The sequence below is a fragment of the Argentina anserina genome, chromosome 5 (assembly GCF_933775445.1).
Source record: "Argentina anserina chromosome 5, drPotAnse1.1, whole genome shotgun sequence".
Lineage (NCBI taxonomy): Eukaryota > Viridiplantae > Streptophyta > Magnoliopsida > Rosales > Rosaceae > Argentina > Argentina anserina.
In genome coordinates, this window is record NC_065876.1 from 22,096,762 (window position 1) to 22,121,349 (window position 24,588).

Consider the following 24,588-nt stretch of genomic DNA (forward strand, 5'->3'; position numbering starts at 1 on the left):
TTAAAACTTCTACCACAGCCAATTCAAGTAGTGACGGAGTGTAGCCATATTTCAAGTAGTGACCGTTTGTGATATGTTACTCATCGAACAAATAATTTTAACTCGATAAGATGAAACACTAGTGGCAAACTAGTCTGACCATGAGTGTGCGTATGAATGAAATACCTATGATTCAGACAGAATCTACTTAATATGTGGTTACGTGTATGACGAATAAACCTATCACACCCAAGATTCTCAGTCACTTTTACATCGATGAACTTTGTTTTCAACCGTGGCAGATCTTAGATGGGTGCTTAGGGGATGCTTGAAACCAATGGTAGATCTAGAATTGTAATCTAGAGAGCGTTTGAAATTTGACCAAAGACCAAAATTTTTTTTGACAATGTACACAAAAGATGAGATTCAAGCAGCAGCTCCCCGAGTCCGCTCGGAACACACTTTTGAACTAATTGTTTTACATTATTTGCATCAAAATACCTCTAAGCATGTGTAATCGAGGGTGGATGGAAAGCAAACGCATAAATCCCAAATGGAAAAATCCTCAATTCGATCATGACATCCCGTGTTTGTCAGAGGAGTGGAGGCCGCACATAACTTCTTGGTGGAATGATGGAGTGAGCTCAATCCCAAGTGCGATCTATCACTCTAATTTAAGAATTAGGCTTTAATTTGTAGAGTTATAGATTTAATTTTGGGGAAAGAAGACAGAGAGGAAAGAAGACGAAGAAAAGAAAAAATAGTTTGAGAGGTTGGTGTGGGAAGATATTGGGTGTGGGTGGGTGCATGCAATTCTAACTATATTTAAATTCTAGAGAATAGTATCCAAACAAAAGAATTTTCAATTCTTAGAATTTATATTGCTGAAAAATAGAATTCTCATGAAAATGAAATTTCTATCAAAGTAAGACTACTCTATCCAAACACATCATTAGGTTCTTGTTCACTGTAATAGTTGGTTATGAGGATGGTGTTCCATTATGTTCGCAGTGATCTCTCCCAGTTTAATTTTGAATTCAATTAATATAGTTTTATTATTCTCAAAAAAAAAAAGGCCACAGATCGAGGTACACATTGTTACGAACCACACATGCACGTTGTTATGGTTTTAGATTGTAGTTGTGTTCTTTTTCTTCCAAGAAAAAAATTGTGTAGTCGATCAGTATAAGTTGATGAAAATATAAGAGATGGATAAGAAGATATGTAGGTCTAAGTAGCCTGAGTGCCTAACATACTATTTTTCTAAGTTTAAGAATGACAATCATCATGTCGACCAACATACTTGTGTAAACGAAGAGACTACTTCTAGGGTTGAGTGAAGAGTTTGTGAAAAGCGAGGAATAGGGTCATAAGTCATAACTGCAAATTATTTACTAGGTCGTGTAAATCAGTATCCTATACCCATTAAACAACTAAAACATCTTAATTAACTCTTAGCTGATACAAGTTCTCTCTCAGTAAGTTTTTGCTTTCTGCCGTTGGAGGCTATTTGGAAGAGAGACTCGGTTGCCTTGCATTGCATGGTAACATATTCATTCAGCAAAGGTTTGGATCATTGAATAAACTTTTGGTTTAAGTCGATCTCTTCTTTTCAATAATTTGGTTTTTCTGTTTTGCTTCTGGGTTGTTCTTCTTTAGGTTTTAGGCAGTGTGGAAGGGATGACGAACAAGAAGAAGAAGAGGGAGGTAGAGGAAGAGAAGGAGTCAGAGGATTGGTGCTTCCTATGCAAAGATGGTGGAGATCTTCTTGTTTGCGATTACAAGTGAGTTGTTACTTTTCTTCTCCATTTTGGGTATGCATTTTTTTTCCTCTGTATGATTTGATCATGGCATTGTGAAGTAGTAGTACAAGAAGCTAAAATAGTCTACGACGGGTCCATTCTCTGTGTTCTCGATTCAAGAAAACTTTTCCTTCCCTTCCCCTTGACTCGGCTTTGTTTTCCATGCAATGCTTCATATCATTACCACAAATAACTGAATCTCATATACCCCGATGGCTGGAATTTTGAATCCAATTTATAAATCACAGTTTACTAGAATGACATTCATATGTTGTTCTTGCAATGTTTCCAATAATGGCTGTTTCTCTATTTCTAAGTATGAAAAGTTTTTAATGCGAAACAATATGTGTGAGAAGTAACAGAATTATAACAATTATTCTTTATATTTTCTTTGGTCTGAACTTGGTTTAATTTTTATCATTTTAGATAAATGAAAGGCATCGTTGATGAGGATCTAGAAAACACGATCAAGTTTCTACTAAATGCCTTTCATTTAACAAAAACTTCTGTTGAGTGCATTGCTACTAGTATTTTTTGTTCCTCAACCTGTATATTTGTGTTCACATGGCATTCATGCATATTATATGAATATCAGTGCATTTTCTTTGTAAGTTCTGTTTCATGTTGATGCTTATTAACACCTTCACGGATATCAGGGACTGCTTAAAAGTTTATCATCCAGGATGTGTGGGAAAAAAGAGGAATTTCATGAACACTGGAAGGCACTGGACTTGTGGTAACATACTTTTTATTTGAGGATGATCAATCTACTAGTGTACTTCTTTTCTTTGTTTTTCTTACATTGGAGGATCTATTTCTCATCCTGATCCAAATCACCACCCTCCTTACCAGTACCCTCCTACTGTTTCTGATTACTTACTTTTGTATATTCAAATTGCTCATATAGGCTTACGATTATTCACCTTTCACACACATGAATTCTATAAAATACTCTTAAAGCTTGTTTATTCCCTTTCCCTTTCGTGTAATTTTTTTTTGTGATATCACAAATCCCACTGCGGTCATTTTATCTCTTACTTACCAGTAAGTTAGATATTCCATGTACGTGATTGAAATTCCTTTGTCTGTGCATCTATTCATTACTGACACGGTCATTTATCCATAATCAATCAATATGAAAGCTAGCATATAATTGACAAGGTCATTTCTCAGTGGGCCTTCCTGTGCTTAGACAAGGTATAAAACTTGTAAACAAACCCAGCTTTTATTCTTGCAACATTTTTATGTTGGAGCATCAATGAACAGATTAAACACTGCAGGGGTAAAATAGATGTCATTGAGTTTGTACTGCATTTTTGCATTTATGTATAGAAATTTAAAGCATGATGAACTTTTGTCTTTCAGGTAGGCATTCTTGTTCAATGTGCTGTAGGACCCCAAGTTTTTATTGCCTTTGCTGTCCAAATGCATCAATATGTAAAGATTGCTTTAGTGCCTCTGAGTTTACGCTGCTAAAAGGGAATAATGGCTTGTGCAAGAGTTGTTTAAAGCTCATTCTGCTTGCGGAAGAAAATGCGCAATATGGTTTAGAAGGAGTATGTTTACTAATCTTAATTTCTTATTAGCAATTTTAGTAATCTGTCTTTTTTTTTTTTGCATAATTCACTGACACTAGCTGTTTCATCCTATCTTTGATCATTGCCTTTTCTTCAGCTTTTGGTTAATATTTCTAGGAATTTCTACATAAATGCATTCTTGTTTGAGTTGTCTGGACTTGTATGGAAAGTTATTTCGTTTAGAATGTTAGGAATATTGAAAGGATAACAACTGTGTAATTACCATCCTGGCCTGTAGATGTTAAACCAGAATACACAATTTGAAAGTAATGATACTTCAATAGAATTCGAGTAATCAGCATGTACCGCGCATATATATAATAATGTCAGATTTCATATATACTGTAAAAGTCAAATCAGATAGTGCTATACAGCGGGAACGAGTAATACTGCATGTAGTACACGTGTAGAATGAACTCAGATAATGATGAAAAAAGCTAATCACCAATGCCTCTGAAGTTTTTTACTCTTCTTGATTGGGAATTTTTATGGGGAGGGCAGGAGTGAGATAGGGTATAGGCACACCGCAACCCCTAATTTTGCCTGTTTTTTAAACAATTAAAGTACCTATTGTCACCTGATCTGAAATTATATTTCATGTCTCTGGAGATTGATTTAAGGATATTTAGATATCTTATGTGTATATGATGAAAACATGATATCTGTTTGATTGCATGTTTTTGTACTTGATACAGGTTTAGAGTACCACTATTATATTGAATAATCTTTTAGCTCAAAGCAATGCGAAAGGGCATCTGAGTTGCTTCAATTTGAATCTCTTTATTTAAATTCATTATCACGTTTCTACTGGATATAGGTTATCAAAATATTTGTATGTTTTTGTGTGGTGTGATTGTTGAATTTCAGGAGAAAATAGACTTCAATGATCGTGAAACTTTTGAGTGCCTATTTAAAGAGTGTTGGGAAATCCTGAAGGAACAAGAAGGTTTTACTTTGGATGATGTCTATTCAGCATATGCCGCATTACAGGGAAGAAACTATGATAGCAGATTTGATTCAGTAGATATTGTTGATAGTGACGAAAGTAGAGACCTGACACCTTCAGTCAGTAGTGTCACTGTTATGGAGGTTCAGAAAACAGTAGGAAAAAATAATAGATTTCAACCAATGGAATTTACAGGATGGGGTTCCAAGCCTCTCATTGAATTCCTGAGATCCATCGGCAAGGATACAACCAAGAAGTTATCTCAGTTTGATGTAGAGTCTATCATCTCTCGTTACATCGAGGACAATGGCCTCCTGAAACAGAAGAAAATGGTTCACTGTGATAACAATCTGTTTTCCATCTTCAGAGAGAAATCCATCAATGCCACAAAATTATATCAGCTGTTGGAGGAACATTTTGCAGATGACATCACGGTAATAGAGGATAGTGGAAGTGAGGCTGAAGATGAAATAAGTTTGGAAGATAAGAACAAAGGTACAAAGAGCAAGAAGAGAAGAGTGATGAGCTCAGATGTGCTAACAACAGATGAAAACAGAGGCCCTAGCATGCATAAAAGCGGTTTTGCATCTATAATTGCTGAGAATATGAAGTTTGTTTACATCCGAAGGAGCTTACTAGAAGATTTATTGAAGGAGCCTGATCATTCGGAAAGCAAGATACTTGGGACTTTCGTTAGAGTGAAAAATGACCCTCGAGACTACCTTAAGAGAAATAGCCACCAGCTTTCACAAGTTAAAGGTGTTGTATATGCTACTTTGTTAATATTGTGGGTTTCATTGTGTTTATAATGTCAGATTAGATGGACTTCAAATGTTGTTTATATCTGGTGGTATGAATGTTACTGGGAACTCCTCCATGTACATATCAATCTGATCTGACCCTATGGAGAATATAACAACATTAAAGATTAATCTTCAGTAAAGATTATATTACACTGACACCTTTACTTATATGTTACATTGCACTAAGATTTAACTCTATTTTCTGGCAGGCGTGAAGAAAATCATGGCAGCTAATGGAGCAGACTTTGAAATTGCCCTGCAAGTTTCCCATGTTACAAAAGATATTCCCATTTCTTTGCTTTCAGATGCTGACTTCACTCAGGTATCCCATTGAAACTGACAAGCTCTCATACAAAAAAAAAAAATGAAGGTCAATACTCACACTGTTAATTTCTGGGTATAACTGTATAAGTAATTTGTGTAGAAGACTGAGATTCGTCTTGCCTGGTTATATGAAAATGTGACTTTTAAAGCATTTGAGACCTGATATGAACTTCTTAGATTTATTATGACAGTGTAATCTTGTCATTGATTATCTTTGTAAGCATCAACTTAAAGTTCACTTTGGTCTAGCAGACAGGAATGTATGATGTCCTTGTTTGCTAGCAGGTTCTAACAAGTATGTAATAAACTGAAGTTGACTGTCCCACCAACTGCTTTAACAGTTTAGATGTATGTATAATTGAGTGGCAAGCTAGCTTTTCATATTAAATAAGTTATAGCGATTCTGAGGAAGGTAATATATATTATATAATTTCTAGAACCATAGAGATTGTTTGCTGTTTTTTAAAATTGGAAATTTCCCTTCATTCATGGAATTATACTCTGGTACTTGCAGGAAGAATGTGAAGATTTGCGTCAACAGATCACCGAAGGCTTGCTAGAGAAACTTACAGTTGTAAGCTTAATTTTCTCTTAGAGATCTTACTGCATGGTCTTACTTACAGATCACCATTGCTTTTGGGTTTCTGGTACAAATTAAGATGGGCACATCTGAGCTTATTTCTTATATGATATGTAGATTTTACTTTAGCTTTCAGAATGGTGGTTTTTTAAGATGTCAGTCGTGATTCAGCCTCTATAGACTATAGTCAGTATAGTGTACTGGTACATTAATTACCACATACACATAGACATCCTTCCTGCCTTAATCTGCGGTTATTGTTTAATAGGTTGAGCTGCAAGAGAAGGCGAAAATTCTGCATGAGGACATAACTAAACATGTAGGTCTTTTTAACATTTTGTTTATTTGACATATATTCTATGCCTAATTTTTTCTATTATTTGCCAAACTCAACCTAAATGTATTGTTCTTATTCTGATCCTTTGTCCTTCTTATGGATACTTATTGTCAGTGGATTCAGAAAGAGCTGGTCAGACTGCAAAATCGGGTTGATTACGCAAATGAGAAAGGATTGAGAAGAGAATATCCTTCCATGGTTTTTATTCAAGTCTGCATTAGTAAAAAATTTGCATCACTTTCCGTGCCTCCAAGTGATCCGTTTATCTCATGATCGATACTCCAGAATCACATTATATATGCACTACGAGGTATTTGCATTCATCCGATGTTTTAGTAGTGTACGTAGACATATGAGGAGAATGTAGATGTCATAAGCTGGGTACACATTTAGACAGAAATTCCTGAAGTGCTTAATACAAGAACAAAAAAAGCTGCACCATCTTATGCCCATTTAGTCATATATTTATAAATAATGATGCAAACTTTTCAAAGTATATAACTATTATTTCATTATGTACTATGAGCCATGCATCAGTTTACTTAAGTGAACCTTAACCTGCTTTGTGTTCAACGCTGGATGAATATTTGGAGCAGAGAGAGCGACTAAAGAAACCATCTGAACAGGAACGACTGTTAAAGCAGTCACCAGAGGTCATTCCTGCGTTCGATTGAATCCGGTTCGCTGGAACTCCTTGGTGATTCACTGTTTCATTTATGATAAGCAGTGAAGTACTGTTTATTTCTGTTGTGGTGAATTGTTCTGGGATTCTAGCTTGGTGAGTTGGTGATAAGTTAGACTTGAGCAATCCGAACTCTCTCTCTTTTGCTTCCGTTGAATATCAGGATAAGACTTGTAGACATGCAATCGTTTGCTTTTCCTTCAGAGTTATAGTGCTATTTGCTCACCAAATTGTAGGAAATATATGTTGATTCTACGCACAGGTTTCATTATTCTTAAGTTAACATTACGTACATGTTCAAAACTTAATTTGTGATGACATGATTTGTGTTACATAATGTGTATGACAAGCTAACCACAACCAATTAACACATTTTTTGCAATCCCCCAACCAATTTATGACTTCCCAACCTCTCTTAGAGAATAAGAATAATTTGATTTATGTTCGTACGCTCCTAAAAATCACACACTAGTAACTAGTTTAAAGGTGCTCTTTAAATAATTTTCTTGCCAAAAAAAAAAAAGGGTGAACAATTTGCCAGTGACTCCACGTCACCATTCAAAATAACCCAGTAAACTCAGCACGTGTCAGTCATTTCAAATCGAGGTTGCCGCTTCTTCGATCCCATTCTTCACTCACTCGGCTCCTAAATTTTCTATCACTTGACTCACTTCCAATCAGGTAAGCGCTTTCTTCAATCCAGTTCAATCCAGTTCTAGTTTTAATTCCCAATTCAACTAAAACCCTAGTATCCTCTAATTGTTTCATGTCCTCAATTCTTATTGGGTATTTCTGGGCATTGTTCAAATTATCATATTGATTGGGTGTTTCTGATAGTGAACTAATACTGAAAAGATTTATAGAATTGTGGGTCAAGTTTATATCTGACATGGGGTTTTCTTGCTGGGTTTGATAGGATATTGACTCTGCTGATATGGCTAGGAAAAGAGGTAACAAAGCCGTGGACAAAGTTGCTGACGAAATTGACCCCCAGAATGAGGGGCAGGAACATCAGTTTTCGGACCCCGATGGTATAATTTCACTTTGAGCCTTCTTTCTTGTAGTTTACGTGTGTTTATTGGTACATGTTCTTAACCTTGATAGAGGAAATGAATGCTTGTTGTAATAAGGGTCGGTTTCGTTTACAATTTTGTGTGCATTGGAATTAGTAACTCTGATGAGGGTTTAAGTTCAAACTCAAATTCAGTTGTATTGTGGTGATGATTGTTGGTTGTGGTGACAAGATGCTTTTCTTGTTTGTTTCTTTCTTATAGTTGAACGGCGGATTTCTGCCATTAAGGCTATTAGTGATGTGGAGACTCAACATGTGCTGGCCAAATTGCGTTTGCTTCGCTCATATTTCACCAAGGAGCAGCGGGAAACACCTGTTTTGGAATTCTTTAAAGAAAACTTTCCCAACCTGTCATTTGTGAAAACTGAAGAGAATGGAAATCTACAGCTTCAGTGGATTGGTGACGATGGCGATGTATCAATGAATGGTGGTACTGATATGCATTTTTCTATTCTAAACCGGTTCTCTATGGCTCATTCTGGTTGCCAAATGTTGGGTGGCTTTGAGTTTTCTAGTAAAGCAGGTATATGTGAATTCTTATGTTCAAACACGGAGTGCTAGAATTAGAGTATATTTGCGCCTCTCATTATTCTTATTGCTTATTGATGGCAGGGAGATCAAGGTTTTTGGGTGCTAATAATCTGCAGATAAGAGATTTTGTAAGTTCTCAGTTATAAATTAAAGCGCTTTCATATCTATCTCTAAAGTAAATCAACATGGCCGATCACATTTTTATATGTTTAAATTTACTATCATGCTATAAAGTTCATGGCATCATACTTTTTGAAAAATTGGTAATATCTGAAAACACTTCACTTTGAGTAGATAATCGATATATACACACATTGCATGCATGGAAAAATATGCCATACTTCCATCATCATACTGATCATAGACATAATTACAGACAGCACCCAAATAAGTATGTGTCCACATGTTAATTGACCACAACAACACTTGTGTTGTAGGCTTTAGAGGAGCCATTTGATTCTCAGATGCCAGGACAGAATGATTCTCTCCAAACTCCCGGGGTTTGTACCTTCTTTCCAAATCTGATTTAATTGAGCTGCTCTTTGTTTTGTTTATCATTTTACTGTACCTTGGAACACGCAGAAGGCTCTAAACAACTTGATGGTTTGCTTTAGTTTCACATGTGTATATGCTATTGTCATCTATCTTTAGGACCTACCTGAAATCTTAATCTGAGTTTCTTTAGTTGCACAAGTTTATATGCCATTACTAACTTTAGGACCCGTAAGAAGTCTTAGGAATTGCATTAGTGTTAATAGCTAACATTAATAAGTAAGCTCTTGCTCCTGTGAATGTACATAAAATAAGGAAAATTATGTTTCAGCCTTTCAGGTAAGATTTTGGCCCTTGAAATATTTGGGATTACCTCTAAGGGATAGTTGAGATATAAAAAGGCATTCTTTCTAAGGGAGGGAGGATAAATTGAGTTAAAGCTTTCCTTAACATTTTCTTAAGTAGTGTTAGGACAACATGAGAGAATCTATGTACGTTGTGGAGGGCAGCGAAGCAAATGGTTGGGGATGCCTCTTTAGAAGGAAGAGGGTCCAGTAGGAATCTTAGGTCTTTCTCAAGGTATGAAGGTGTAATCAGTTATGCAGGTTGGCTGTTGGTTCTGGGGAGAGGATTCTGGGAGTACCTTTTCTTTGGTGGTATTGTTTTGTTATGCCTGTTTATTTTTACTTGTAAACATTGGTGGTTGTACCCTAATGTGGTGTGCTTCTTGTCGCCTGGAATGGGGTTCAGGAGAAATATGAGCGGCACTGAGATTGGGAAATCATTTTCTTTGCTAACTTTGCTGGAACATATTAGCCTATTAATTAGTTTGGTGCGTACTACACCAGATATGAGTGGATGCCTACTGCACCAGATACTCTTGTAGTTCTTATATCATGTCTACCTGCAGATACTTTGAGACTCAGCAATTTGCGAGTTTAGTTGGATTTCTGGTTGCACCTGCAATGATTTACTGGGGTGAAATATATTATAGTTAAAAAACAATGATTTTGGATTGATTTTATCCTAATTGCTGCAGCATAGGTTAAAAATGATGGGAGGATTTTGATTGCATTCCTCCTGAATACCAGAATGCAACGAAGCTGTGTTTGAATCTGTTCACAACTTTTGCCATAAGCTGGTTGATTCCATATTGATTTGTTCTGTGGGAAACAAAAACATGGTTTTGATGGTGGAACAAAAGATAAATTTTCATTGGGATGCAGTTTCTTACGTACGAAGGATGGAAATGAGTTGAATACACTCACACACGAACATTATCTATTATGTATTTGGAGACTTTTGCGGCTGGAGCTGGGGGAGGTTTGGATAAGGCTAATTTTAGGGTTACTTTTTGGTGGTAATTTGCTAGGGTCCATTTTTTGAGTAATGCTCTTTTTCGCTGGTGAATTCTTGGTCTCAATTTGGTTCTGTAGTGGATAGGATTGATTTATCTCATAAGACATCTGCTAACCTAATCCCGGTCTCTTTGTCATGTTGTCTAACCCTGATACCCTCACCCAACGCTCAATGATTAACAAAGAAAGATAATTACTAAACCCATGGTGATCAGTTACAAGGCTTTTGAAACTTTGGGTGGGGTATTGCTGGTCTCAACTTAGTTCCATTTTGGATAGGACTGATGTTTGTTTGTTTTCCTCTCTCTTTCTTTGTTACACATTTGTTAAGCTTAAGTGTGGACTCATTGTGCAACTGTGATGGATCTTAGCTAATGTTCATTTCTGTCTCGAGTGGTTTGGTATTTTTGGTTTGAGCTAGGCATTAATTTGCGACTGGATTATATACCAGATACTAAGCTTGATGCACTCTGGTCACTGATTGCCATAAATGGTTCTGCTCTAGTGTTGTTAATAATCTATTAGCCAAAGGAGCACGTTGATTAATATTTCTTTGAGTAGATATTTCAGTCATTTAGTTAACTGTGGTTTGCACTGCAGGTTACTAGCCAGAGGCTATCTATTGGGGTCACACCCAAAACACTAAGGCACCCAAAGCCTGGAGAGACCCTCTTATCTGTCCATGGATCTCCCCTTGGTGTTTACAAGGAAGAGAATATGGACGCCATAAATGGTATGAATTTCTTCCAATGAGTATCTTAATTCTTCTCTTGTTTCTGATGTACTCAGAATGTGCATGTTGCCAGCTTGCCAAGAATCAAATTTCTTTTTGTTTGTTTTGAATTTCAAATTTACCTGTTTCTTCACTCTAGACATGGATACATGTACCTTTCATAAGTGAAATGGATGGGGCTTTATGCTATGTATAGGATGGAATAATGTCCCTTAAAGTCTTTAAACTATAATATTTCATCTCTTCTGGTTTCTTCGTGATATATGGACTGATGTGCAGAGTCGGAAGAGGGATGACCGGCTTCAAAATTGCTCAAATTGACAGTCAATCCAGATGGAAGTCTTCAGTATGCTACTTGCCAATCAAGATTCATTTGTTTAGGATCATATAACTGTGTGAATGATGACCATAATACCTGAAACATTCTATTACCTTTGGAATTAACTCTATACATTGTAATAGTTTCATGTCTTTCAGTGTAATTAGTTTTAGTTTAGTGCTTGGTCTGTCTGGTGGACTGTCTATTGTAAGTTTGTAACTTTCATCTTATTATCTTGATGTTCCTTGTTCTCAGATTTTTTTTTTTAATATTGTCAATATCTTTTCTTCATTTGCTGTAGTAATTTCCATTATGATGTCAGGAACTTTCAGAGCTGCCTCAAAATTTGGTACAAAATTATACTCTATTTATAATTTTGTTCTCAAATCTTCAGACTTCATCCCTTGCAAATCAAGTTAAAGAAAGACGATTCATTCCCATCGAGTGGAAAGTTGTTTGTTTCGTAGATGAATCAAAATTATGCATCATTTTACTTGAAATTGAAATATCTGATAGACCGCTCCTGCATAAAATGATAGTGAACCTTAACGGCTTAACCTGCTTTGTGTTCAACGCTGGATGAATATTTGGAGCAGAGAGAGCAACTAAAGAAACCATCTGAACAGGAACGGCTGTTGAAGCAGTCACCAGAGGTCATTCCTGCGTTTGATTGAATCCGATTATCTTGGATTGATATTTGATAAGCCGTGAATTAGTGTTTTTTTCTACAATTAATTCTGTTGTGGCGAACTGTTCTGGAATGCTAGGTAATAAGTTAGACTTGAGCAAATCCAATTTTTCTCTTATTTGCTTTCGTTGAACATCATGAACAATGTTACTAGGTGCTTTTCCTTTAGATTGCTAGTGCTATTTGGCTTTTAGAGAATAACATTCGTAATGGGATTTCTTAAGACATTCATTTCCGGAACCAAGTAAATATTACTTTTGTTTCCGGTAGCTATTACTTGTATATTGCACTACTAAATTGTAGAAAATATGTATCCAATTTCACTCATGTTGATTCAACAAAAGAATATAAGATATTTGGCAGTTGCAAAGAGATACAAACTCCATGTCCTCATACGAGGTTTATTTAGAAGAAAGCATAATAAATGCAAAACCTAACTGAAATTCAAATCACCCTTGAATTGAAGTTAAGGTACAAAAAGATATACAAGTCACTGAACAAGCAATTATACACAATTGCACTACAGAAGTGTCCCAATACTATAAAATCTACATACTAAAACATCAACTAGTATTTATCAGATGCCATCAATAGCATTTTTCAAATTACCACCAAATAGTGACATGAGAGGTCCTCCATGGACCCTGCCCTCTGGAATTTTGAAGTCAAAGCCCTTTCTCCCATTGCTGCTCCCAACACCAGTTCCACACCCCTTTCTCTCTTCCTCAGACTTCTCAGAACTCAATAAGTTTGAGTAGGACGATGAGGATTTCATTGATAGAGGAACCAACACCTGTGCAGGTATGAGATGCCTCTTTCCTGGATTTTCCAGCGAATCAATGTTGTCAGAGATAGCACTGATTCCTGAAGAAGAATGAGTGTAATCAAAACTGGTTCCTGCAGTTGAAGCTGCAGATACAAGCCCGTGGAAAAGTCTGGGTCCAATGAGACCTCCCTTACTCGTTTCCCTCTCCAGGACCAGGCTGCTATGAGCAGCACATAAACCACTCTTGCCTCTGGCAAATTTCTCACATTTTCCCTCTCCCCAACTGCATCTTTTCCCCCCGCCATGAGCCTTGCAGAAGTCCGTGCTCCCTTGAGCACTTTTTCCGCAGTTCTCAGACTTGCACCGCTTCCCTCCACCATGCCTGACGCAACAATCCGTACGGCCACGGGCACTCTTTGTGCAACCTGACACAGAGCACCTCTTTCCACCACCATGAGCAACACAGTAATTAGTGCCACCATGTACACTCTTAGGGCAAATCCCACCACCATCAAAAAGGCAACGCTTTCCTCCACCATGTCCCTTGCACAACGGTGTGCTTCCTTCAGCACCCTTGGTACAACCTTGAAATATGCAACGCTTTCCACCACCATGTGCCTTGCAATACATAGTGCTCCCTTGGGCTCCCTTTGCACAGCCCTCGTACTGGCAACGGCGTCCACCCCCGTGAGAGATACATAAACCAACCTGTCCTTCAGCACTGCGAGTGCAGCCTTCCACCTTACATCTTTTCCCCCCACCATGTCTAATGCAAAGCCCCGACTTTCCTCGTGCAGCCTTGGTACATCCACCAGAATAGCCACATCGCCTACCACCACCATGAGCTATGCAGTTATCTGTTTTCCCTTCAGCACTTTTCGTGCATCCCAAGTGCTCGCACCTCTTTCCTCCACCATGTGCCTTACAGTATGCCGTTCGGCTCTCAGCACCCTTGTTGCACCCAGGTTTCTGACATCTCTGTCCGCCCCCGTGTCCAATACAAAGACCAGATGCCCCTCGTGCTCCCTTTCTACAGCCTAAGAAGTTGCATTTCTTTGGATTGCTACTTCGGTGGTCTGAAAATGTTCCAGTAGTTGTCTGCTCAGAGATCGTTCCCGCCGAGTACTCTTCTGTAGAAGAAGGCTCATGCATCAACTGGGAATTGGCCCCAAGCTCCAACAGTTCTCGGGTTTGCAAAGAATCCTTGATACTGTCCCTTCTTGGAGCAAAAAGAAGTGATGGCATATAACCGCCTGATTTCTTGGCTGAAGTAGATCCTTCATCAACAACTGGGATTGATAAATGATTATCAAGGTTCCGTAGAAATGATGTGTTAACATCAGTCTCTCCTGAAATTGCAGAATCAAGCACTGCTGAAGCCTCTACAGTCCCTCCTGAGAGACCAAGTTGGAGGATTGAATCCCCATCGGATAGAAATCCCTGAGATAATGCAGTAGCCAATCCTTTATTCTTTGCAGCCTGAAAATTGTAATAATCCTCACAGTATTCACTTGGTGTTGGGCCCAAACCAAGTACTAATCTGCAGCTGTCATCAGGAGCATTAGAAGAGTCAACCCTGAAGTTGCTCTGAGAACATGTATATCTGGCTGTATTGCTTCCAATTAAACCAGGGCTATTCAGACATAGAACAGTGTCACCATAGTTGCCATTTTTTGTGATCTCCCCAACGTGGGAATATAATATGCTCTCCCTGTTCAGATCCATTTTCTGAGGCTTGCGCTTTTAGTAATTTAAAATAACAAATCAATCTTCAGCACATAACGAATTGAATAAGTAGACTATATCCAAACACATGTTTCTCCACCGCTAACAAAGCCTGAGGTATCCGCCCTGTCCATCTATGCTCCAACACCCCAGCACATTATGAAATCATTCACTTCTGAAAATATCTGATTACGTTTCTCGGATAGAACCCCTGTATGAGAATAGTTGATATCAACTTGCATATGTCAACGGAGCTTGTTCTGCCCCTTGATGAAAAATCATTAAGCTTCATTAACCCTGAAAACAAGAGGAAATACTAGTTATAAAATGTATGAACCACATTGAGAAAACAAAATCTTCAGAAATATTATAAACAAAATTAGGGAACTTATGAAGAAACAAAGGACCACATATCGAGGGGAAACTACATTTCAAAATGTTAACACGGGATGTTAACACGGTCCTTATACCACAGAATGATACGAGTCTGGATCTGACACAAGAACAGTGAACAATGATCTTAGAATTAACCAATTGTTTGACACATATACTATGCACAGATGTATGAAAATCCAATGCACCATACTAATTAAATTAAATCGTGAATGTCAACACATTCTACAAGCCCAGCCCAAATTATAATAATTTATTTGACTGGATGTGAAAACTATCAAGAAAATGAACAGCCTACATAACTCACAGCTCAAACCATAAACCCATAATTCAACGGTGCAGCAGCAACAAGAGAATGAGCAACTCAATACCATTAATTTCACTTTACAATCCAATATTCATAGAGCAGAGAGAAGTAAATAGTGTTTTCCATGTTCCAGCAGAGTTTTACAACAACAAAACGCTTCCAAGTCTTTGATATTATCTGGATCTTTAGTATTTACCTAAGACTGCAACCTTCAAGAAAGAATTACGGCAAGTCCATTTCAATGGTCTTAAGTATCTAATCACAACTTACAGAATTTTAAGCTCCAGGAATAGCACATCCAAAACTTCCTTGCAGTCCTTAAAAAGCACAGGATATCCACAAAATACAGGACACTCTCTCAAATACTATTATGGTATCACCATACTCCATGGTTGACTACTCATACTTGTCATTTTTTCAATTATTCTCTTTAACACCGTAACCAAATTTTATTTGAGTTCCACAAGTTTTAATATTACCGAACTACAGCCCAAGACTAGGTCTTGACCATTAGCCTACAAACTTCCATCCGCTCAGCTCTATTCCTGCCCAAGTGGTTCAAGAAGCATTACATTCAAACTTCATCATTGTATATTTGTAATAGTGGCTAAATTTTGATATATGTGATATCCATAGTTCTGGTATGATGATATCACAGTGACATCAAGAGGGTAGTACAACTCATCTAGCTTGATCACAATACTGGCATGCTGACATGCTTAGAGATCATAAAAAAAAATAAGCTTTAAAGAGGACAAGCATCACTCAAATGACTCAAAATCGTTCAACTCTGCAGCTATTCCACATACCGGAGCTGAAGATGGTATGGCAAATTCGAATTAAAATTCTTGACTTTAGAGGTTTCTCAAAAAAGAGTTAGTAGCAGCCAATTCCCAGCCCCACTTGTTATAGTATTAAAAGAAAACAAGAGCTACATGTGCTTATGAAACAACTTTTGTTCCACACTCATCTAAATCTACTAACTAATATCAGAGCCACAATTTCAACATCAAGTTTCTTACTTTCCTTCACAACAATACATCATATTCATTTTCTCATCATAACTTACAGAGGGTCTTTAGCTATGAAACAGATCAAAAACACAACAAAGTCAATCACCCAAATCCATAATTAAACAAGACACTACCTTTTAAGATCTACAAGAAAAACTATGATAACAAGACCCAGAAGCACCTTACCACAAAGAAGTTAGTGAAGAACACAACTAGATCACAAACACCCAGATTACAAACAAAACTTAAAAACATATACATCAACAAATACAGAACTGAGACTCCCACAATGAGTGAAACACAACACCATGTCCGCAAATAACTCCCTGTAGATAAACCAAAACACCAAAAAAACTACAACCCATAACTCAAAACCCTGAAAACCTTCTACATAACCAACTCCAATACAAAATCTCCCAAACCAAGGAACATCCAGATACAACAGAAACAGTGAAAACAAAGTCGGAAGAAGAGATGAATGAATACCCTGCTGACAGATTTAGGAGATGAGGCGCATCTGAGAAGAAGCAGCAGCAGCAGGAGGATGACATATTCATAAAGCTGCAAAAATGTTTCTTCTTTGAAAACAAAGATTACCAATGAAACAAGAAACCCAACTAAATAAACAAACAACAACAAGAAGTGGCAAATTGGCAAAGACCACTTGATTAGGTATTCAGAAGGGTAAAATAGGATTAAATAATTTCCCTATTTATTAATGTGCTTCATTATTGTCCACTATTTCTTTGATTTGGGCGGCCCTCTTCGTTAATAAGACTTGTTTTTTCCATTGTGAATTGCCTATAATAGCCTCGGCTGAGGTCACTAAACTGTCGGAACCTCAAACAGGCATAATGGGACCCACCCTGATTTGGACGATTCCATACTTTTTCTTGAAAGCGACGGGGAGGTAAAGACAGTTTTACCCTTTTCCTGCAGCCGCGTAAGTTGTTGCCGCCATTTATGTCGTGGCCTGGTCATTTTTTCGTGTATCCACGCACTTTTGACGGCTTAGATTACACTGTTTGGGATATGTCATGTGCTTCATGAATATGAAATAATGCATCTTGATTTTACGGAGAAATTTGTATTTACTCCGGTATCACATGTCAATCGATCATTTTAATTACAATTTAATACAATTTAATAGGTAAAATTTAATCAGAAAATTATATTTTAGTTATTTTATTAAATACTATTTTAGGTTTCTTTCGAAAACTCTAAACCCTAAATTCTAAATTCTAAATCCTAAATCCTAAATCATCAATACACATGAAGGTCATTTCACAAATAATAAAAATATGTTAAATTATAATTTTAGTATAATAAATCCACTTGTCGAAATAATAAGTAATAAGTACCACTAAGCATTAACATATAAAAATTTCTCGATTTTACGACTTGAAAAAATCCAGTGAAAAAAACGAATTACAAGTTGGAGGAAATTTCATCTTAAGAAACAATAATGGAAGTTAAATATTTCGGTCAAACTAGAGAAAAAAAAGATTACATGTGCAAATATTCATCTTTTATTTTGTTTTCAAAATAATAATATGTTTAAAACATCGTTAAGGATAACTTATTAATTGGTTACCCAACATTAAAGATTGACAATTTTATTCATCGTTAAACTCATTCATTCATTATTTTGTTCTTATTTTTCGTAAACGCAAGCGAGTTTGCAATTCATTTAGTTAAATCATGTAAAATTTTCAAATTAGATTAAAATAATAAAATAAACGTATTTGTGATTGAAATATTTTAAAGTAAATTAATTATGAAGTATGACATAACTTCCATTCGTAGTAGACATGGAATTGTAATATAAATAAAATTTAATTCAAATAATTTGTGATCCATTATAGAATTTCCATTCATAGTAGATTTTGAAAAGAAATAGTGAAAAAAATTGCAAATTTATAAACTTACTTTAGTTACTTTATAAAACGATAGATGTCTATTTTAGTAATTTAACAAACCTACAAAATCTAATGTTGGGTGCATGAAAAAAAAAAGATGTGTATCTACTGATTTGAGATGTGTAAATAAAATGAGTTTGGTTATCTACACAAACAAGTTCTACATAAATTGATACAAAATTACGTGGCATCCTGCCTGGCATATATCATGTCATCATTTGAAAATGAAAAATAGCCAACATCAATTATTTAAAAGTTTCAAATTATCCTTAAAAAGTAACAATAATAAAACAAGTTCCTTATTGGAATAAAATAGTATATGGGATTAACCTAAAGGAAAAGACGGACTCGCCGTCCTTGATTATTCTAAAATTGCTAAACAATTTTGCTGCGCTAGTAATCTCATTATTTAGATTGTCACTGCTTGTTGCTCTTGTTCCTCGTTGCTTGTTCTAGTTCTCACAAACGTAGACTAACACAACTTCTCCTTCTCTATTCTTCTTGCTCACCGATACGGCAATGCCAAACACGAACAAATTGCATGATTTTCTTAGCAGTAATTTTCATATCACTCACTCTACGTATACTTTTATGGTAATTTATTAGTATATTAATTGTAGATTCAAATTATTTAGCACTGGAGATTGATCCGTGATTGTAAAGTTTAGTGGTTTTGCATATCATGTATATCATATAAAACAAGTTAGATTGCAACTAACGTCATTGGAAGGAATGAAGGATCATGTGATGATTATTATTCTATTCATTATTGCACGATATGTTGAACCCCGTCTAAGAGATAATTAAAAGACTTCAATTTGGAAATATTGATATGGCACTCCCAAAAAGCCAAAGTAGAACAATTGTTTCTCAGCCACTATGAGAAGATATTGATGATCGCCCGGAAAATCCTCTTGATCAATCGTCACCAACAACCTTTAATTAATGCAGATTTTTTCTTTAGTTTATATCAAGGTTCTAAAAAGCGCTAGGCGGTATGCAGGCGGACAGCCACCTCCTAGCGCTTAGATGGTTAAGCGGCGCCTAGGCGGTTTTGAATTATTAATTATTTATTTATTTTTATACATATATTTAACCTATTTTAATGATTAAAAATATATAATGATGTTTAATATTAATTTTAAAAATACTTAAAATAGTTTAAATTCACATAACTTCAGTAGAAAGTCCATAAAAATATTTGAAATAAAGATAAATAATGAAACAAATGCAATAATACTAAATCTCAATTTATTTCTCTCCAAATTATTTCCTAACTCATTCAGTATCGGACTCAAACTTAATATTCATATTTCTTTCCTCTTCTTCTATTGATGAGATTCAGATTTCATAAAATAGATAAAGAGTGAGAGCTGCGGCCTCTTTTAGTTTTTTTTAAATGCAAATGATGGTTGACCGACTAGGACTGAATAGAGCCAATTAGACCGCCTAGGACTGAATAAGGCCGCCTAAGACCGCCTAGAACTGAATAGGGCCGCCTAAGACCGCTCAGAACCGCCTAAGACCGCCTAGAGCCGCCAAGAACCGCCTAGGCGGCCGCCTAATTCACAAAATGCCACAGATGGCCGCCGAGGCAAAAAACGTGGCGGTGGGTGACCTCCTAACGCCTAAGCGCCGCCTAGACCGTTTTTTAGAACATTAGTTTATATTAAAAAAAAGTTGATTAAAATACAGGTTAGAAAATATTAGCCTATTAGGTGTAGGATGATAATGTGGCACGGCACATGCCACATAATTTTGTATTGCTTTTTGTACTTTTTTTTGGGTCTCTAGCATTTTTGAAATAAAATTTCTCAATGCTAATAGAAAGTGGAAAATGAGACCAAAATATGGGGAAAAAGTATTTTATTTTAAGAAGGAAGGAAAGTATAGAAAATGGGAAAGAATAAAGGAAACAAGAGATTGTACCAAAGAATAAATTGGAAATTATAGATGGAAGTTATCTTTGGCACATTTCGTGATTATTTTACCATTTTTTTTTACATTTTCTCATTTTCATTCTTTTTATCTAATTTCGGTTATAACTTCATTATCCGGTAACGAATTTGAACGTGGTTTGCATCGTTAGAAAATATATATCTTCTCTTTTTCATTTGATTTCATGCCCATGCCAATTCGACCACTGTAAAAGGTGTAACAATCCTCACATGGGGCTGCCGTTGTACATGACAGAGGTACAAGCTATTCCGGCAAAATTAGAGCTCAATACTATCTAATTCTGGTTATTCTCTTTATTATGAGCACATTCATACCAGCCTCACAAGTAGTCACACTTATAACTGGTGTTCTTAATCTTCGTGGGATTGCTACCGTGACTGACATTGTAACTATACACTACCATGCCCATCAATCTGTAAGTTGTTGTGACTGCATTTGTGACCAATGATAAGATAGCACTTGTGACTAATATTGTAAGTTTGTAACTATCATACAGATATTGCAATTAACCTACTGAACCTCAATAATCTTAATTAGTAAATAATGACAGTAGTAGATATATTTTTGTCAACTAAATCTAAAAAATAAAGCTACTGACCTTCAAACACGAACTAGATCTCAAAATCCACTTGCGCTGCCTTGCTTTTTCGTGTTCTTCATCGCTGTGCCGCTTTGTTTCTTTGTTTTTTTTTTTGGTAAATTCCTCCTATAGTACCTGATGTTTGGCTACTTGGACAATTTGGTACCTGATGTATGAAAACGGACAATTTGGTACCTAAAGTTCTCAAATTTAGGCCATTTTGGTACTTATGTCAATTTTGACCATATTTTCAGGGGTATTTCCGTCATCTTATCTCTACTTTACTTCATTTTTTCATAATACCTTCAAATTGCCTCTAAATTATCACTAAAAATTTGATAACTCATTAGTATTTGTGATGATTTACGTATATAATTTTTCATAATATAGCTATCAATCTAAAATAATTTTAATTATAAGTAATTTAAAATATATATTTTAATAAAAAAATTACAATTGCATAAAGGCAATTTATTTCCTTTGCAAAAAATAATTAGGATACAATAAGTATATGAAAAAAAAATTATTTTTGATATAAGGCGAAGTAGATATATCAATTTAATTATCTCCAAATAGGCCACAATTATAGGAAGAAATAAAGAAAATGTGAATTTAATGAGTTTAGGGCTATAATGACGAACATAACCCTAAAAATATGATCAAAATTGATAGAGGTACCAAAATGGCTTACAAATGAGAACTTCAGGTACCAAATTGTCCGTTTTCATACATCAAGTACTAAATTTTCCAAGTAGCCATATTTCAGGTATCATAAGATGAATTAACCATTTTTTTTGCCACCACGGTGCTTTTATTTCGTATGATCTTTCGGTCGCTATAGTAGACGTCACACACATGTAAATTATTTAGCCAGTGACTCCTTGCTCCCCTCAAGAGTCAAATTTAGTTATCTGATGTAGCTCTCTTAATTTGATGAGCTGACGTCCTTCCTCTACATCTTCTCCACAATATAATTGTTACATTTCTTTCTCTTTCTCTAAATATTTTTTCTTGTCTAATGATTCGTGAAAAATAAATTAAAAAACGGTTGTTTAATTAAATCATCCCATTTTTCTATTCACACACATGCTCCATGACAAGAGCCAATGATAAAGCAACTTAAGATGTAAATATGTACACCGCAATTAAGTTATAGTTATAGAAAAACAGATTGGGTGTGTTAATAGTAAAGTAGGACATGTTAATAGCATCCCCTAATTTAAAAGTTTGTTTTTATCATCTTGATATTTATAGGTTTTTGATATCAGTGTGTTCTAACTACGGTAGTGGTGTGGTCAATTGTAAGCATTAGAAGGTAAAATAATATGACATATATAACTATCTATAATCCTGATACCCATACGATTGCTTTGAAATTGGAGGATCGTTTATGGGGTTCTTATAGCATATGGTAGACGTTATAGACATATGCAAAATAATGAGAGTATTATGTTTGCTGAATTTCAAATTAGACCTGTTTGGAATTGGTGATGTGAGTTTTAAGTAACAACTTCTCATGCCCCTCAAGAGTCAATATTATTTGTATATCATTTTTCATTTGATTTTATTGGATTGATGAAATTTTCCCGAATCGCCCCTACGATATAATTTTTTGTTTTATGTTAGAATTATTTTTATCTTTTAAATAGTGATGATCCCATTAATCTTTTTGAGTAAGGCTATGGTGTGTTAATGCAAAGCATAAATCAACTTTATTCGAAAGTTCTAGGATGAGTTCTCAAGGTGGTAGCGTAAGTCCTCAAAGTTACAGTATAACTGAGTTTTAAAATAGTGAATTGTATTTACAACATGAGTCCTAATAAAAGTAATATAAATCCTAAATTAGTAATTAAGTCAAATATATTAATATCACTATTTTAAGGACTCGTGTAATATGGAAAAATTTATGAGTTGTGCTATTAACACATCCTAAATGTTGTCAAATAAACAAACACACACATCCTAAATTACTATTCACACACCTCTCTCTTTAATTAGGGGGGGGGGGGTATGGAGCATTAGTTATTTAATGTTGGGACTTGGGAGTCAAGAATATAGTTACTGTGAGCCAGTAAATTATAACTTAATAAAACCCTAGTGTGGATAAGGTATCAAGGAATCAGTATGGCTCAAGTGGGACATCGGCGAGACGGCGACAACAAAAATTCAGCAAGATTCCAGTATTATAAAAAAAAATTGCAATTAGATTCTGGTACCAGAGACCTGCGTTCGACAATGTCTTCCCATCCAACTTTCTCACTATGGATGTAACTGATGTACAGAAGATGGTGAGGGCAAAATTATCCCATTATTTAGATTTTAATAAAGATTTGTTAAATTGGACAATAGTTGTAGTTACCACGTGTTCAAATAGGTAAATTTTGAGATGTGTTATTGAAATAGACAAAAAAAGACTACAAGGCCGAAAGATAATAAAAGGCTAGATAGGCTAAAGCGTGCGTGAGATTTTCCTGCGAATCAAATTAATATATGGTCGTGGACCAATTCGTAGGCACATAACCCGACCTGTAAGAAAAATATGTGGAATGATGTATAAACCCTAGTTGATATTTGTTGGGTATTGATATTACATACAATTGATGTTCTCATTAATTATCTCATATTTGCATGTGCCTTGTCATTGAAAATATTATAAGTTAAATGATTTTATATCACATATGTATATCTGGAAATAAGACTCATTACTCTCCAAATTCGTTAGTCTGTTAATCATAGGGGTGGACACGGGTCCATTCGGTTTGGTTTTGGACAAAACCTATAACCCAACTCAAATTTTAAATTCGGTACGATTTGGTTCGGTTTTTTATTTTAGAGACTGTGACCCACAACCCAATCCAACCCGTACGGTTCGGTTTCGTTCGGTTTTGTTTCGGTTTTACCCATATGTAAAATACGTAATATTATATATTAATTTTATAAGTACAAAATTTAATATAAAGATGAAAAACTAATGGTCTACTGATTATTCCATACCTAATTGACTTATGCCTCATCATTTAGCCCGTGGATCCGAAAAGCTCGCCGAGTCCCACAAGCCCGATGGGCTTTTACCCGAAAACAACACTAATATGTCATAAGAGAAGACCCATTACCAAAATGTGAACACTAAAAGCCGTTTGCATATATGAAATCACCTAATTTTTGTCACCGATTGTGTGCAGTCGCACCAAAAAAACCCATTTGGGAAAGCCTCGGTCAATGAGGATTTTAATATGTCAAAATACCTTTTTTTTGTTGACCATAGGTACTTGATCATGATAAGCATTTGTAAGCTATTTTACCCTCTCTCTTTTTTTCATATTTGGATTAATTTCAATTTACTCTCTTAAACTTTAAAACCAATATCAGTTCATTGCAACCATTACATTTTTATTTTAATCACATTCCCCTTATATTTTTAAATGACATTAGAGAATGATAAAATTCAGATTTGTTTTAATTGTGATTACAACATGTTAAAAGGCAATCGAAACATGGCTTCACATCATATATATACAAGACCAAAACAATATTCTCAAATCTAAAAAAGCACTGAAGTTTTGAAATTAGGTTTCGTGACATAATCATCCATATAATTCTCACCAATCTTAACGGTTTCTGGTTAGCCCGAGGCATATCAAAATCTTCGCTCCATTCATGGGGCGACATTAGTACTAAGGGCTAGTTTGGTATTGCCGCGATT

The 24,588-nt window shown here is 35.6% G+C and overlaps 3 protein-coding genes across 3 annotated transcripts; 2 read left to right on the forward strand and 1 right to left on the reverse strand.

Moving 5' to 3' along the window:
* Positions 1–1,461: 1,461 nt before the first annotated feature.
* On the forward strand, positions 1,462–7,217 carry LOC126795279 (uncharacterized protein At5g08430). The gene is made up of 10 exons (XM_050522123.1): positions 1,462–1,545; positions 1,639–1,763; positions 2,438–2,517; positions 3,147–3,337; positions 4,226–5,063; positions 5,317–5,429; positions 5,946–6,005; positions 6,280–6,330; positions 6,463–6,533; positions 6,923–7,217. The coding sequence occupies exons 2-10, from the start codon at positions 1,660–1,662 to the stop codon at positions 7,020–7,022; spliced, it is 1,608 nt and encodes a 535-aa protein (XP_050378080.1). The 5' UTR covers positions 1,462–1,545; positions 1,639–1,659; the 3' UTR covers positions 7,023–7,217.
* Positions 7,218–7,950: 733 nt separating this feature from the next.
* LOC126795301 (uncharacterized) lies at positions 7,951–11,713 on the forward strand. Its single transcript, XM_050522140.1, has 6 exons — positions 7,951–8,061; positions 8,305–8,625; positions 8,715–8,761; positions 9,071–9,133; positions 11,084–11,216; positions 11,496–11,713. The coding sequence occupies exons 1-6, from the start codon at positions 7,965–7,967 to the stop codon at positions 11,510–11,512; spliced, it is 678 nt and encodes a 225-aa protein (XP_050378097.1). The 5' UTR covers positions 7,951–7,964; the 3' UTR covers positions 11,513–11,713.
* Positions 11,714–12,645: 932 nt separating this feature from the next.
* On the reverse strand, positions 12,646–17,042 carry LOC126793452 (uncharacterized). The gene is made up of 2 exons (XM_050519985.1): positions 16,914–17,042; positions 12,646–15,011 (listed from the first exon to the last, which is right to left on the reverse strand). The coding sequence occupies exon 2, from the start codon at positions 14,712–14,714 to the stop codon at positions 12,801–12,803; it is 1,914 nt and encodes a 637-aa protein (XP_050375942.1). The 5' UTR covers positions 14,715–15,011; positions 16,914–17,042; the 3' UTR covers positions 12,646–12,800.
* Positions 17,043–24,588: the final 7,546 nt, after the last annotated feature.

What these genes read in the sequence shown, in the direction of transcription:
- LOC126795279 (XM_050522123.1), top strand. Translation starts at nt 1,660, where the DNA reads ATGACGAACAAGAAGAAGAAGAGGGAGGTAGAGGAAGAGAAGGAGTCA. An exon ending in TGGAAGGCACTGGACTTGTG is followed by an intron (nt 2,518 to 3,146) that starts GTAACATACTTT and finishes TTTGTCTTTCAG; the next exon opens with GTAGGCATTCTTGTTCAATG. An exon ending in ATGAGGACATAACTAAACAT is followed by an intron (nt 6,331 to 6,462) that starts GTAGGTCTTTTT and finishes ACTTATTGTCAG; the next exon opens with TGGATTCAGAAAGAGCTGGT.
- LOC126795301 (XM_050522140.1), top strand. Translation starts at nt 7,965, where the DNA reads ATGGCTAGGAAAAGAGGTAACAAAGCCGTGGACAAAGTTGCTGACGAA. An exon ending in TGAGTTTTCTAGTAAAGCAG is followed by an intron (nt 8,626 to 8,714) that starts GTATATGTGAAT and finishes TATTGATGGCAG; the next exon opens with GGAGATCAAGGTTTTTGGGT. An exon ending in ATCTGCAGATAAGAGATTTT is followed by an intron (nt 8,762 to 9,070) that starts GTAAGTTCTCAG and finishes CTTGTGTTGTAG; the next exon opens with GCTTTAGAGGAGCCATTTGA.
- LOC126793452 (XM_050519985.1), bottom strand. Translation starts at nt 14,714, where the DNA reads ATGGATCTGAACAGGGAGAGCATATTATATTCCCACGTTGGGGAGATC.